General features: G+C 40.3%; 1 protein-coding gene across 2 annotated transcripts in view; it reads right to left on the bottom strand.

The window, feature by feature from the left end:
• Nucleotides 1-3,780: 3,780 nt before the first annotated feature.
• Nucleotides 3,781-16,028, bottom strand: part of SCG3 (secretogranin III) — a 43,661-nt gene continuing 31,413 nt past the window's right edge. For both annotated transcript variants that reach the window (XM_006261063.4, XM_014605959.3), the window contains 2 exons: nt 11,879-11,959; nt 3,781-4,345 (listed from right to left, as the gene is read on the bottom strand). In XM_006261063.4, coding sequence (XP_006261125.1) covers nt 4,227-4,345; nt 11,879-11,959 — 200 coding nt within the window. In that variant the 3' untranslated portion in view covers nt 3,781-4,226. The remainder of the gene's footprint in view (nt 4,346-11,878; nt 11,960-16,028) is intronic.

Genomic DNA, 16,028 nt, shown 5'->3' with positions numbered 1-16,028 from the left:
TACTGTCAAGTCATTTCCTGTGCTTTTGAAATAAAGGCCTCCAGTGGAAATGTTCAGCAGCTATTGCATATTTCTATGTGGTTTCTTTGTAGTATTGAACCTTCAGCAACTTGCACAGAAAGCAGCTATTTTAGAGCACACTCTTATAGACACACATTAAAAATATCTCTTAACTGTGTTGAAGCCCAGGAGACTGAAAACAAAGAAACTACTGCTCCTAAGTACCATCTCCTTAATGGCGCAGTAATGCAGGAGGAAGCATCTGCAGGTAGTAAGTGAGGGTTTGAGGTCCTGAAATATTTTATGCATCAGGATTTTAACTCTCCTTGTCATTTTGTCAGTCAATGTAATGAGTGATAAAATATCCTCTTTAGCAGTCTTAAGGGGACAGTTCCCTCCTGTTTAATCCTTGTTGTGTTTTTCACTCTGGCTGTCATTACTGCACCTACAACTTGATTCTCTTGAGGAGACCCTGTTTTGTTCCTCTATTTATCTCAATTATACAGGGAGAAAAATGGTTTTCATGTATGCATGCAAGAGAGTACCAATGATATCAACCAAATGGAGTGTCAAGGAGGAACAAGTAACAACTTGTCTGGATCAGAGCTTGAGGAAGGAAGCTTGAAGCTAGGTTTTTGTTTTACAAAACCTTGTCCTATTTGGAAAACAGAGGCTGGTTCAGGGTCTAAGTGACCAAAGTTCAGCTGTGGTGGTGGTGAATGGGGTGAGAGGGAGTAGAGATAAACATTTCACTTGTGGGAATCAAGGTATTTTTAAATTCTGCTTTGTAAACCCTCTTCAGTTAAGACTTAGCCCAAGGTTGGACTGGGTTCCCCCTTATTCAGAAATGAGCTGAATGAGTATAATATAAAGCTTTGGGTCTGGGGTCTCGTCTGCAGGGTGAATGAAAGGAGGATATTAAACCAACATGAGACTTGAGACCATGGAAGTCTTAACACAGACATTGTACTGGGCCCCATAGTTCCCTCTACCATTTTTCTTCAGTGAGGCTTGCCTTACTTCAACTTGATAACTGTTGATATCAGTGGTGCAGGAGTGGATTCTTCAAATGTCAGTTAATGGGACTAAAGGATTTAGTTCATTTCAAAAGTAAAAAGACAACCTTGAACTACTGTGGCTTGTAGCAAAGTGTTTAATAAAGTACAGTATCAGAAACAATATTCTAATAGAAAAACTTGTAACGTGAATACTGTATATTTTGTACTTGTTACACCTATCTGTGAACCTTCAGACTGTGAAAGATATTTGATGTATCTAGCAGAAATACAAACAACAACATAGAAAAGAATTGTCTGTGATAGGAAAACTAGCGATGTTCAGGGATGGAAAATATTTTCCCTATTTGTTAATAGATAAAATGCTGGCAGAGTATGGCCTGCTGATCGCCACCAAGCATTGGTAGCCAACATCCAACTGGCAATGTACTGTTGCCTTTCCCAAATAGATATGAAGCCAGTGCTACACATAGCTCCGATTAGTCATGGTGACCTTCATTTAATACAAGCCACAGCCTTTCTGCAGGTCAGGAAGGTGCATCAGGCTGGCCCTGTCTTTCTTGTCATGTTATTTTATGAGAGGTGATATAACTGATAGAACTTGACTTTATGTTCCACCAATCAAGCCAGCACTCAAAACATTCAAATAATAAGCTTGGCTGGCTTCAGTCAGGGTGAGAAACAAATCCAGCTTGAAAAACACTGCCTTAAAATGCTTTTATACTCACTGAAGTGCTTACCCTGTTCTTCAGGTTTTACTTGTGGTGACTTAAATAGGACTACAACTGTGAGTAACCAATACTGAGCAGAAGTAACAGCTGCAGAATTGGCTCAAATTCAAAATATTCTGCACTGGAGCCAGTTGAAGGCAAGACTTACATTTTTGGAAAAAATTCCTGAAAAAAAAAAAAATCACTTTTTAATTGAAATTTTGCAAAAGTTCAATGACTTTTTTGGAACTGTGTTGTGTAACCATTTTAGAGCAGCTCTAGTGAAGAGACCAATCTCACGTTGGCTCAGTGATTTAGCCTTTTTTATAATATCAGACCCTTGTACAGACTCCTGACAGGACCTCAACCCTTGAAAGAAAAAAAAAAAACATTAAAAAGAATCTATAACTCAATATATTAATGGAGGTAGAGAAATTTAAAAAGGAAGGAAGGAAGGAAGGAAGGAAGGAAGGAGAAAAAATGAGCAGCTGTTGGGGAAAAGAAGAGAGAGGCTCTGACATTAAAAGATAAAGTGCTTACACCTCCCAGATTAAAACTGACAACCCTGATGTCTCAGAAAACCAAATGGAATTTAATATTTCCAGTTTATTTTTCAAATAAGACAATGAATTGACCCCACAACTACTGATGAGAGGGTAATGGATTTTGAAACCCATACAGAGAGAGAAGGGGCTAAATTGTCTAGGGAAACTTAGAGAAAGGATGAGAAGAAAACAAAGATCATATGCTTCTGCAAGGAAATGTACTCTGCAGCCAAATGTTACATCACTTATGTTTCCCAACATTCTTTTGAAGTGGTTTTACTCCATTCCCACTAGTGACCCCCGTTACCTCCTAATTACTCATGTCCAGGTGTGTGGAAGCACGCTCTGCTGTGCTGCTTATATCCCTGAAGGCACTTGCCCACCCACATACCACTTAGCCTTTGATCGTAAAGACTGTTAAAGCTTATTGCTGTCATGTCCAATTGATGTTTGCAGGTGGTAATGTTTTGTAGAATAAAAATCTTTTGTCCTTATTTACAAGAGTGGTAGGAAAATAAGGAGGTAAGTAGTCTCTTTTGTGACATGATCACAATTTTGGGTTGGGCAGAATTATGTTCCCTCCACAAGGCAAGGATTTACCTGTAGTCAGGTTATCTGACCTAAGCAATCACAGCACACCTTGGATTTCAGCAGTAATGTCAAATGGGTGATAAGCTCAAGCAGTAAAGAGGAGGGCAGGGAACTGTACTTCCTTTGGAGCCAGAACTCAGTCCTGCTCAAGGTAAGATTTACCACCACTCCCATCTTCCAGAACCAAGGCAAATCTAATTTCTTTGCCTCAGCTTTCCCTCCACAAATTCTTCACATAGACAACTCACCCACTTGTACTGAATCACAAAATGTCCTTAAAACCTAATCCTTATAAATCCTATAAACCGAGAAGGAGGAATAGGAACTCTATTTTCTTGTTATTTCTATATTGGAATCCTTGAGAGGCTCTAAAACATTATGGTGGCCACATGGAAGCAAGAGACATATTTCCCCATAGTGCCAAAGTATACAGTACTGCCCAGTGCAGGTCAGAGGTCAGTCCTACAACTCCCACTCAAGTCCATTTGAAAATTAGGCTGCATGTTCCTAAGCACATCACACCTCTAACTGCAAGTTTCTCCCATCATCATTTGATTTGCTTTATATTTTTTCTTAGAAATTAACAGCTATTTACAAGCTAGTTAGTCAAGAATTCAGCTGTTTATACATGCACAAAAAACAAATAGTATCAAAAGAGTGCACAAAAGACCTACTTATGGTGTCAATGCCTCTGCTGTAGTTAACTGGAAACACTGAGAAAACAGCTTTCCCTTTATCACCTGTCAGAGGCAATTGCAGTGTCAGATGAGCATTAGCTAGTTAATAGCCATATATGAAAGGAGGGGCAATACTGAATGCACAAATACAAACATTGACATCAAAAGTAATGCTAGTCCAGTGACTTAAGACCAAAACATTGTAGGCATGAAATATAAGACTAATGAAAAGTTTAATATGTAAATTATTTCAAATATTTATTTGGAGAACTATTAACTGGAATTCATTGTCTAATAATGCCCTTACAAGTACATATAGTAGCATCTATGGAAAACTAATGTACTGGGAACAAACAGTCGCATTAAAACAGTTTTCCTACAAAATCTACTAGTTTATCTACTGGGGCAAATCAATGCAAACTGTAAGTCAAGGGAATGTTATGTGAATATTTACCCTGTTAACTATAAATAGGATATCAGAATTTGGCCATGGGGATGTTTTTTATGTAGGAAAGTACAGTGTGCAGTCAGTGCACATTTGTGTGTAGAAAAGATTCAGTACGATGCAAACAGAGCACTTTCTAATGATATCTTCAAAATAACAGATTTTAGGTCACTGAGCTAGGAGTGGGTGAAGCTATCCTATAGTTTCCTAAGTGTTCAGCAGACACCATTCTTCCTGTGTTTTTACAGGCTGCTATATATGCGCTTGATCACATCTGCCTCTTCTTTGTCCAGGATGCCTTTGTCCACATAAGCATCTGCTTGCTCATCAATGAAGTCTCGCAGTTTGGAAAGATCATAATCTGGAAAACATAAATTAATTAACACAATGAGCCTTTGTCACAAAAACATTCAGCTATGAAAGACTATAAATATTTACACTGTAAATATTACCTATCCAGTCCAAGAAAAAAATGGGATTCACTACAATTAAGACTTGTCACAACAATAAAAGCTGCCTTTGCCCAAAGCCCTGAGAATGCAGCCAGTATTATTCATCTGCCTTTCATGCTTAGTAATTGTTTTTCCCTGCCAAGGGCAGAGATTTAGTGTGCTGGAAGACTGTACGCAGAAGCCCTTAAGACCCTATTATTTTTACAGTTTTATGGTTTTCACAGAAAAAGCTAAATTGACCATCTCCTATTTGTAAACCCTCCCCTCCCCCCCAAAACCTCACAGAATTTTTTAAGTTCAACTCTCTTCCGCTTTTTCACTTCCTATCAACATCCCTTACTGAGAACTGACAAGAAATTTAAGAAATGAGCTCACTGAAATTGACTGGAAAGGATATAATTATTCAGCTTTGACAGGTTAGAGCAGAATATTTTCCTGATTTTAAAAATATTGCAATGAGTTGTCCTTACATGCCAATCGCTAGTACAAGCATTGAATGATCCTTTTAATGTTATGCTGCACTGTTAAATGATAAAAGCATGTGCATAAAACAAGTGAATATGCAATTGTAAAACATAACATAGCCTGAACTCAACTAAACAAAACATTCCTATGGGGAATAATGTCATTGTTTTCCATGAAAAGGCACTAATCCTACAAAGGAAGGTGAAAAGCTTGCCCTGAAGAACCAATGGACAAATTTAACTCTGACAATAGCTTTAATATACTAATGCACATACACATGCAAGCTTTCATTTACGTAATTTCTGCATAAACTTTAATGCCAGATTTGGAACAATCCCTACCCAGCACGGAGGAGCAGCCTTGAGAATCCCAAAGTTTGAAATGTTTAGGCTAATCTTAATATTTTTCATATAAATGTGTTAGTGTTTGGTTTTTACTGCATGAATGATTTATTCCATAGACAGGGCCACAATAAAAAAAAATTGTGATTTGTTTAAATACGTATTATCATATAAATATGAATTAAAGATTTCTTCCTCAAACTGTACGCTGTTTACACAATAGACCATAATAGCTTTTTCTACCTTGGTATGGCTGAATGCACAAGGATGGACAATGTGCAGAGAGGCATTATAAAGCAGACTGATTTATTTAATAGATTTTTATAATAATAATAGAAGCCATGGCAATTACAAGTGATGGGCTAACAGGGCTACAAAAAAGCCTTTTGGACTCCTAGACTGATATTCTGGCCCCATGGAAATCGATAGGAGTTTTGCCATTCATTTTAATGCAGCCAAGGTTTCACTCCTGGTCTGTTACTGACTTTTCGGTGAGTCAATAAATTAATTTATCTGCCCCCTCAATGAACCCATCCACCCAATAATAGGATGATAATATTTACCTAGTTAATAGAAGTACTGTGAAGTTTTATTAAAGTTTGGAAAATGTTAGATAAAAGGTACCAAGACAGTGCAAATTATAAGCATGTTATTTATATATTATAATTTATGAATAACCATTTCTGCTAGCTACAAACTTTTTCCTTTTCATCATGAACATATTAGTGTGGCTCTAAGTTGCACTCTACCTGTGACCACCCTGGCACTTAACTAAATCAGATGGATGAATACTTCATAACCTTGGCTTGCAGTAAAGTGAGAATACAGAAAGGACACAATTACAGAGAATTTTCTGGAGAAATAAAAGTAAAGTATCAGAAGAAGTGAATTTGAAGATGTCTGGTGAAGCCCCAATGCTTAGATCAAAGGGCCAAAGGCAGCCTTCCTTTAAAAGTAGCATGACTCTGATGAAGTTTCACCAGAGCTGAATGAGACTCACAGATATCAGTTAACATGGGAGGCCAGAGGTAGAACATATTCTCCTTTTATGTGGAACAAATTACTGGCAGTAACTGAATAAATATAAAAGAGAACTGGTGCCCAGGTAGCATGAATTTCACATTTGTATTGGGTTTCAATGCTAAATTCCACATCCATCTTCTCAGAAACGGCACTTGATTACCATAAAATATTTAACGAGGTCAAAGAAGAGTGGACTACTTTGCATATATTTACAGCTACAAATTGAAAAGTACCAGAGGAAAAAGCCCGAATTTAAGAAAAAAAATGTGTGTCATATTCTTGGAAAATATAGCATAAAATTAAAGATATGATCAATGAATCCAATCATTGCTTTTGCATAATCTCCAGTGAGGTCAGTAGAATCACTGTGCATGTAAAAGACAGTGGAATTAGGTATTTGAGTACTATATTCTCCAAAGCTAGGGACAGACATTCAAAAAGCCTGAGCTTGAATTGATTCAGTCTTTGCAGGTTAGTCTAACCTGGCTAGGCTAAATCAGTTTTGTAACCACACAGACATCCTAGAAATGCAGGCACGTGCCTACAGTGAAGCTGGGGGGTGCTAGAGCAGTCCTCCCTTCCCTTGCACAGGGCTGAGCTGGGGGGCGGGGGCGTGGCCAGGCCGGGGCAGGATGCTCTGATTAGGGAAGGGTACCCCCTTCTGACCAGCCCAGCAGGGAATTGATAACAGTGTTTATCACCCCAAACTCAGTATTAATCACCTAAGTAAGAAAACAATAGAGGGACATTACAAGCTATCTGTTGGTTCTGCCTTTGTCCCGTCTGCCACAGCACGGACTGTAGCCAGTATGTGGTCTGCTAGCTAATGCTGTGTGTCTGTGTAAGGCAGAGGGGACGGGGCAATCCCTGCTTATCAGGGAGTGGGGAGTGGAAGGGGAGTGCGGAGCAGGGGGAAGCCAGGCCGATGCCTTCAGTCTCTGCTGAGCTTCAGCCAGGGAGCAGAGCGGAGGGGCCAGCTCTACTGTGGAGCAGAGAGTCCCGCCCAGCCCTGACAACATGCTGGGATGCTGGGGGAGTCTGGTTTAACTTAAATCAGGAAGGGGTCTGGGACAGACATTACATAAAACGGTTTGACCCAAATCAGTTAAGTCTGATACTACATCCAGCCAGGTTTATCGCAAACTGGTTTCAACCATTTTTAAGCTGGTTTATATGCACTGAACATCTGTTCTGTTACAGGTTTAAACCAGTTTCTGATCACTTAAACCAGTTTATGTGTAATGTCTGTCCTTAGCAAGAGTGAAGGCATACCCTTCACTCTTGCCAAGCTGTGCTTTGTTCAAGACTTGCTGGGATAAGAAAAGGTGTTTTCAAACCAGTCTCCAGGATCTCCTGCTCATGGGACCTTGCAGGAACTATTTAGTTCCCAGTACGAGAGAGCTGAACAGACCAACCTGGTTGCCTTCTACGACCAGGTGACAAAATCCTTGGACACAGATGTCGCAGTGGACATAGTCTTTCTGGACTTTAGGAAGGCCTTCAACACTGTCTCTCACCCCATTCTCATTAAAAAATTAGGCGACCATGGTATTGATGCCTACACAGTCAGATGAGTCGCAAATTGGCTGGAAGGTTGCACCCAGAGAGTGGTGGTGGATGGCTCATTTTCAACCTGGAGGGATGTGGCCAGTGGAGTCCCCCAGGGCTCGGTCCTCGGGCCCTCACTGTTCAACATCTTCATCATCAACTTGGATGAGAGGGTGAAAAACACCTTGTTCAAATTTGCAGATGACACTAAGATGTGGGGAGAAGCGGGCACGCTAGAGGAGAGGGACAGGCTGCAACTAGGTCTGGACAGGTTACAGGGGTGGGTGGATGAGAACAGGATGGGTTTCAATACTGACAAGTGCAAGGTATTGCACCTGGGGAGGAGGAACCAGAAGCATACCTACAGGCTGGGGAACTCTCTTCTCATCAGCACAGAATCAGAAAAGGATCTTGGAGTCATTATTGATTTCAAGATGAACGTGGGCTGCCAATGTGAGGATGCCGTCAGGAAGGCCAACCACACCTTGTCATGCATCCACAGATGCATCATGAGTGGGTCCAAGGAGGTGATCCTCCTCCTCTATGTGACACTGGTCAGGCTGCAGTTGGAATACTGTGTCCAGTTCTGGGTGCCGCACTTCAGGAGGGATGTGGCCAGCATCGAGAGGGTCCAGAGGAGGGCCACTCACATGATCAGGGGGCAGCAGGGCAGGCCCTACAAGTGGAGGCTACTGGACCTGAACCTGTTCAGCCTCCACAAGAGAAGGCTGAGAGGGGATCTGGTGGCCATCTATAAACTGGCCAAGGGGGACCAGCAGGCAATGGGAGAGTCCCTGTGACCCCGAGCACTACCGGGAGTAACAAGGAATAATGGCCATAAATTGACTAAGAGTAGATTCAGGCTAGATATCAGGAGGCACTACTTCACAGTTAGGGCGGCTAGGATCTGGAACCAACTTCCAAGGAAAGTGGTGCTTGCTCCTACCCTGGGGGTCTTCAAAAGGAGGCTGGATAATCACCTGGCTGGGGTCATTTGACCCCTGCATTCTTTTCTGCCCAGGGCAGGGGGTCGGACTTGATGATCTGCTCAGGTCCCTTCCGACTCTACCAACTATGAAACTATGAACACATCCTCAAGGGGCCACACACTTCAGCTTTATGAGCCACCCATTGATTTGAGTGAGAAGTTTGCTTGACTAAAGGCACCAGGCACTAATTTGATTAGTACAATATATGTCTCCAAAATCTGCGCTCACTTTTACATTAGTATTTGCAACTGCAGGATCACTTGCATAGACTGTGGTTTCAATTACTAGGGAATAAATGCAAATTGAAATGACTACTTTAGGATGTTATCCTACTTTGACTAATTTGCATATGTGAAATGGCAACATTGTTGCATTTTTCTCTAAGAAAAATGTCTGTTATGTGATGCGTCTAATTACAGTAATATTCTGTTACTTGTTTAGGGCAAGTTGACCAAAATAAGTAAATAAAAAAATCTGCTTTCATTTATATTCACCTACAACATCTGAAACATTACACTGAACTACAAAATAGCTACTTTATATTTAAAATGAAGCATATTTGCATATTCAAATCAACCCAGTTGCCAGTAAAACCTGAAAAATGTAAAAGTAATCCTAGAATTTCTTTTTACTCACAAATGGTGAGTGTGGGTGCTATGAAACTTGATGGCTATGTCACCACCTAAGTATTTTTGCAAGCAATTCCAAATTTGTGGTTTTACAAGTGTTAATTAGGTACCTCACAGTTATGTTCTCTGGAGACTGAAAATACAGAAGATGAAACATGGCAACACATCCCGAAGGGCTGGGAAGTATGCCAATTTATATCAGCAGATAAGCTGTTTTTTCAGAGTATTGGTTTAAAAAAAGGATGGGTCATTCAAAATAAAGGCTTGATTCATCAGTACATTACTTGTATTCCAAGCTGGTGTAACTCCATTGATTTGAGAACTCATGCCAGGATTGAGTACAGCATGAATGGCTCCACAGAGGAGGGGAGATATTCTTGCCATTTTCTTTTGCTGACCAAACTTTGGGCACAGAAGAGAATCAGGCTAAAATGTAGTTTTTGAAATAATTTGTATTTTGGGGTCTAATGGTCACCTGGTTCATGTAAGATTGCTTCTGCTGTCTGATGGGACAGCAGATTTTTTAAGAAGGGGAATAACGATGGCAAATAAACGTTTTCAGTGCAGAGTTTTGGATGAATCACTATTTCTGTTAAAAGTTATACATTCAGGATTTGCAAAGAGATTTCCTAAAGGAACCAGAGCTCACTCAAATACAGCCAATGAGTAATACAGTTTGGAGAGAAATGGCCAAGTGTATGGGAATCACTTTTTTTATTTTTCCACCAGCTTCCAGGAGAAAAGTGATTGACAAACACATGAAGTAGCGCATAATCCTGAAGTGAAGCATAGATCAAATTTATTCTGGTTGTACCACTTTTCACACTACTGCCAGGTTTCCAAATAAAAGCTTGCAAGAATAAAATGCATAGCAGGGGAAGGACAAAGGTTATAAAAGCATAAAGGGGTTAAACTTTTATTCTCATTTACTTATAATTTACACCCACTTGAAGGCCACCTCACCCTGCTAGAGGCAAGGAGAGAGACATTAATATTAAAGAGAATCAGGCCCTTATAGTATCAAGTATCATGATGTTCAAGATGCCACAGGGAATCCATTTACTTAGGGAATTAACATCATGTCTTACTGCTTTCACAGCAAAACAGACAAAATGCTATTGTATTTGTAGTTACAGACATTTTCAGTCTTTGGTAATACTGAGGAAAAGGTTACTTTGAAGAGGAGAGGGGGCTTGTAGAGAATATGGGAAACAGAGGGAATAATCATGTGTGACTGAGCACTAATTACTATAATGAACACACTGATAAATAGAAATATTTATTAGAATTGGCAGGAAAAGTCTGTAGCAATATGTAAGCCTTTCATCAACTGCAGCTGTTGTTATGAGTTGGGGGGATAGGATTTGAGGATGAAAGAAGGAGCTATAGAGTATAGGAAAGCCGGGAATGGAAGGTCATGGTGTTCAGTTCAAATCTCCTGTTACTAAGTTTCTCTGAAGAAAAATGTGTGAAGCAGCAGACACATCCTTACTGCTGAAATGTGCCCACCTTACATTTTATCACACACAAGAGCCAGCTAGACAATGTGGAGGGGACATAGTCTCCCCTCCCCTTCTTGGCTGTGCAAAGAGAGCTTGCTTTCTCTTCAAGGGGCTTTAGCCACTCCTCCTGCCTCATCCTCCCTCCCAAAACCTGTGGATTGTCCTAACCCGTATTACAGATGTCTAACTAACAGTTCCAGGACAGGGCAGAGACAAGCTGGGATCCTGGTTCAGTGCAACACCTTGAGTGTGGAGATGACTCGAACAAGCCAGGATCTGCAGAAAGTGACCCCTGTAGATTCTGCGATTCATTCCATTGTATCTTGCATCCTTTCCCCCTCAGCTTTTCCACGCTCTTGGCAGCTCCACTTCCCTGCAGTGACGACGTTTTGGAGCAACAGGCCAAACAGGCTGGTGGAGTTGGTTCAGCTTTATACACGGCTTTACATGCAAAAAGTGTAAAGTGCCTTTACACATAGCTTTGCATGTAAAAAGTGTAAAGTGTAGAGCCCACTGCAAAACTTTGTTATTATTCTCTGGTGTTTGTGAAGGGATGGGAAGATCTGGAAGGTGGCAGGGTTGTTTCCTGCTCACTTACTAACATATTTTGGATTTGAAGACCAGCCTGGGCAGGATAATTATTATGTCAGTATGTTATTATCTGCAGTGTGTTGTTATATTAGGTTAATCATTATGCAGTGATTTTAAACATCTCTATAATGTATGTCCATATAATTTTTAAAGATAACTTGTGTTTGGTCCTAGACTACTTAACAATGACCCTAAGCATCACTATTTATTATGCAGTAACCCAGACGTGCATTTCACATTCTATGTTTTAGTTGTTCAATGCATTTTATCAGGCTAATATTAATCACATGTTTTTAAGGTGCTTCCTAATTAAAAGAGCATCCACTCCAAGCTACAAGTTTGTTCACTTCATACCTTCTTTAGGTCCCTGCTTGCTGTGCTTCTTTAGCCATTCAATGTTCTTCCTGATTGCCTCCAAATATGCTTCAGCTTTCCCTGGAGATACAGATGAGAGAGAAATCAAATGCTAACCATCAACGATTGATTCAGCTTGTTTAACTGTGAGACCTTGATTACAATTAAAGACAGATTAAAATTATTCATAGTTTCTGCTGAAGGGTCCAACCTGTCCTCCTTGCTCAGACAAAGTTCCCATCAATGGTGAACAGGTTCCGTCTGTAAAAGGTTAGCCAGATGTGACACACACTTAGGGTAATATCCTTTCCTTTGGTTCATGTGCATAATTCCTGCTGATATGCACAGACACTGTTCATTTAGACTGATGGCAGTTGGTGGCTTTTAGATCACAATCACTGTTAAGCAAAGATGAAGCTGTTAAGACAGCGGGGTACAATTTTAATGACAATGAAAGCTTTGAGCATCAGCTCACATCTGAAAAACATCAGAAACCTCTTCCATTTGCTGATAGACCAGCATACATCAAAAAATAAGGTTGTGATGTTTTGAAAAGACATCAGAAAAAAGCCACGACTTGAACTGCAGACAGCTGTATTTGCTAAGGAAAGGAAAGCATTAGCATTCTGTTTATCATTTCCTGTTACACCTTGTCCTTTAGATTATGAATTTTAAAATGGCGACTATTTTTGGCCTCAAAAGCAGGTAGGACAGAATTAGTTCAAGGATACCTAATAAGGTCCCTAAGGGAATATTACAGCTAATGGATTCTGAATTCTTAACTTGGCTAGAGGTTTATTGACGTAATGTGTTTATATTCGTCAAGAAAACAATTGTGCAATTACCTTGCAGAAAGCTTCTATTGCCAATTCTGCAAGTTTAGTCCCATCAGCAAATGAATGCAATACTAGATAGACTGGAACTTTTGAGCTGAGAATGCACAAGTAGCATGGTAGGGAGTCAGTCAATAAACCAGCAGAGCATCTTGTATGAAGAGGAACAAGCTGAAATTCTGATTTAATTCAGACCTCTGTAAGGCAGTTGTAGAAAGGTATAAGATAGACATTAGCCCAAACTGGGAACATCACAAACAGAAAATGGAAGTGCTTCCTTTAGAATTTAACAACGATCAGATTGTTAAATCAGTCTGTAGGCTTGGGCTCTTTTGGACCCTTTGGGCACTTTTACTCGTGCTCCAATGCGTTTGGATTAGAACATGCCAGAGCAGACTTGATTAATCGAGTCTGCTGAAGCGCTCTAATCTCCAGCGTGCTGCAGTGTCTTGTGTATTCAGTGTCTCACATTTCAAAATGGCAGTGGGGGTGCTTTAACTAAAACTTGTCAAATGAGCTTTAGCTAAAGTGCCCCCACTGCCATTTTTAAACATGGGATGCTGAATACATGAGATACTATGGGCATTTTAATGAAAGCGGCTCCTGCAAGCCACTCTAATTAAAACATTCCTCCCCACCACCCTACAGAAGGGTGTATAGATACCCATTGTCGTTATGGGATTCTCCAATAGCTACAGCCACAAAAAATGACTGGGTAGCAGATTACACTCCATCCTCTTGGGTCCATACGAGGCACAGTTACCGGTGAACTATGAACTCTAGGCCTGATTACAATTGCAGTTTATTTAATCTAGGGTTGAAGATGCACACACTCTAAGAAGTTCCAAGTGACAGAAAGCACAGCAGCTACCAGCTTAGCAACCCACAGTTATCATAAACAGTTTATCCCAGTCTACCACTGTCTCCCTACTTCCTCAATGCACACAAAATCAACTTCATGGAGTCTATATTGAATTCAAATCCTCCATGGAATTGATTTCCTCACCCTTTTTTGCAAACATGACACCCCACAGCAGCCAGAATAACAGAATTACTGACCAAGGAAGAGTCCTGTGAGTGCAGGAGATCAAACTTCCAGGGCAGATGGTCCTAGCTTATGAAACTCACCCTCATCAATGGTATGAATAACTATGGAACGTGCCCCTCATAAACAACCAGAAATCTTATTTCTTAACCTTGCTTTTTCTCTTCATAACTCTTTCATGCACATATAATTTTTTTTAACAGTAATTGGTTGTATGAGGAAATCAGAGGTATTTCTGACATAAGCTGGGAAGGAAGAAATGGAGAGAGAGCAACTGCAACTCGTACTATTCATTCTTTTTAAATTCTTGAAAGGTGCTGAAACATCTATGATGCTGGACACAGAAAATAGCTAAAGTACATCTGTGATTGTCTTTGCATTTTGGGCCACTCAGGCTTTGAAACAGGGGCTGATGGTTATGTTATTTCCTGTGCATTTGCTTTGTAGCGTGCAGCCAACTTGGCTTTTCCTCTTGCTGTAGCATTATGTGAAAAAGAGTGGCTTAGCGTTACAACAGGCTAACTTGATATGGCATGCAACATTAAATGCTGCTTTGAGGCAGCTAGTAAGATAATAGGTATCACTGCTCTGTTTCCTCCTTGAGCTGCTAACTTGCTGTCAGAGGTTTCCAGTTTTGTACAACATGTTAATTGCTCATGTGGACAATAGCTGTTAAAAGCACCTTGGCTGTCTAGCAGTGGGACCTGCAAATTGTTTCATTCTATAGAACAGATGACTCAGCCTCTCTATATCAGCATCTCCTAACACAGACTGGAGAAATCAATATGCTTAACCCAGAATATTGAATGTGCTGATGATCCTATTTTGCTGAAAATCCACAGATGCAGAAAGGCAATATCTCACCACACTACTGTATTAACAAGTGTTTGATTTGGTTCCTAAAATAGTGTATAAATACTGTAATATTACGACACAATTCAGCAAGGCAGGTAGATCCCTTTGTATAAGATTAAGCCTATGCTTAAGCCCCTTTCTGAATTGAGGCTTGTGTGCAAAGGTGTAGGGATGGGAAGAAACAAAATAAAATACATGTAAGCTGATAAAGTGGGAAAACAGTACAAACCCTGGTACCAGTGACAGTGCTGCTAGAGGCATCCTGTGTGGTAGGTTCATGTTTACTATATAATAGTTTATTACATGTATAGAGATAAGTAATTTGTACCTGTGATAAATAACAATCTTTACTAGAGAATCATTTAAAGGAACTACAATATATTCAGAACTACAACATATTAAAAAAATGATAGTTAATCAATTGCTTGATTAATAATTAATTTATAAATTGCTTTGCAAGTTCCAACTTTCCTTTACAGATAAGGGACTAAATTAATGAGGCTTTAATGATACAGACGTGAGGAAGGAAGCATGTGTTGAGGAGTGACTGTTGGTAAGTCCAAAAGGAGCTGCTTCTTTTTGTTCTGATAAATTCTGAGGCCGGATCCAGATGTGCAGGCATATGTGGTCTGTGGCACTGAAAACCTCTTTGCGCACCACAAACCGCACATGTTGCAGCACTGGGGTAAAATTAGCTACCAGGATTTCCTGGTAGCAAAAAATCCCCTGAAAAGAAAGTGGCACAAAACACGTCAAAGCTCCATGTGCTGGGACAAAGGTGAAGACCCTGGGCTGTCTGCTTTCCCACCTCCATATGCCAATACTCAGCTGGCTGGGGCACAGGGTGCCTCAGTGTAGCGACTGTCTGTGGTTAGCTTCACGCTGAGGTACCCCCTGTGCCCCAGCCGCCACCTGCTACAGCATGTGGAGCAGCAGGACAATGTGTTTCACTGCAAACCACACAAGTAGAGCAGCACAAAGTAGTGGCACAATTTTGTGATGCTACTATTTGTGCTGCTGCAAATGCATGCCCCTGCTCATGTGGACACAGCCTGGGGTGCTATTGCTAAAAATCTTAGTGTGGGAAAAATGATGATAAAAACATATTTTGGTTCATTTCAATTAAAAAATATACAGTTTTTGTTCTCAGCACCTTTGGATTCAAAACAGATCTTCAGTTCAATCCCACTCCCACTGGACTTAAATACATAACTCTCAATGACATCACTGAGAGCAATATTAGGTCTTTGAATATTAATATTGCATAGATAAATGACATCCTGCCCACAGCTGCACTATTCATCCTCTTTAAAATAAATCTTTCATGCATAAGTTTTCACAGAGAAATTTTCCAAGGGAAGGACTGTGACTTCCTTTGCTTCATGTGGAACCAAACATGTGCTTAACAAATAATGTG

This window comes from Alligator mississippiensis, chromosome 11 (genome assembly GCF_030867095.1).
Source record: "Alligator mississippiensis isolate rAllMis1 chromosome 11, rAllMis1, whole genome shotgun sequence".
In the NCBI taxonomy this organism is placed as follows: Eukaryota; Metazoa; Chordata; order Crocodylia; family Alligatoridae; genus Alligator; species Alligator mississippiensis.
Note: the sequence above shows the minus strand (reverse complement) of the source record. Positions and strands in the feature narration are given on the sequence as shown.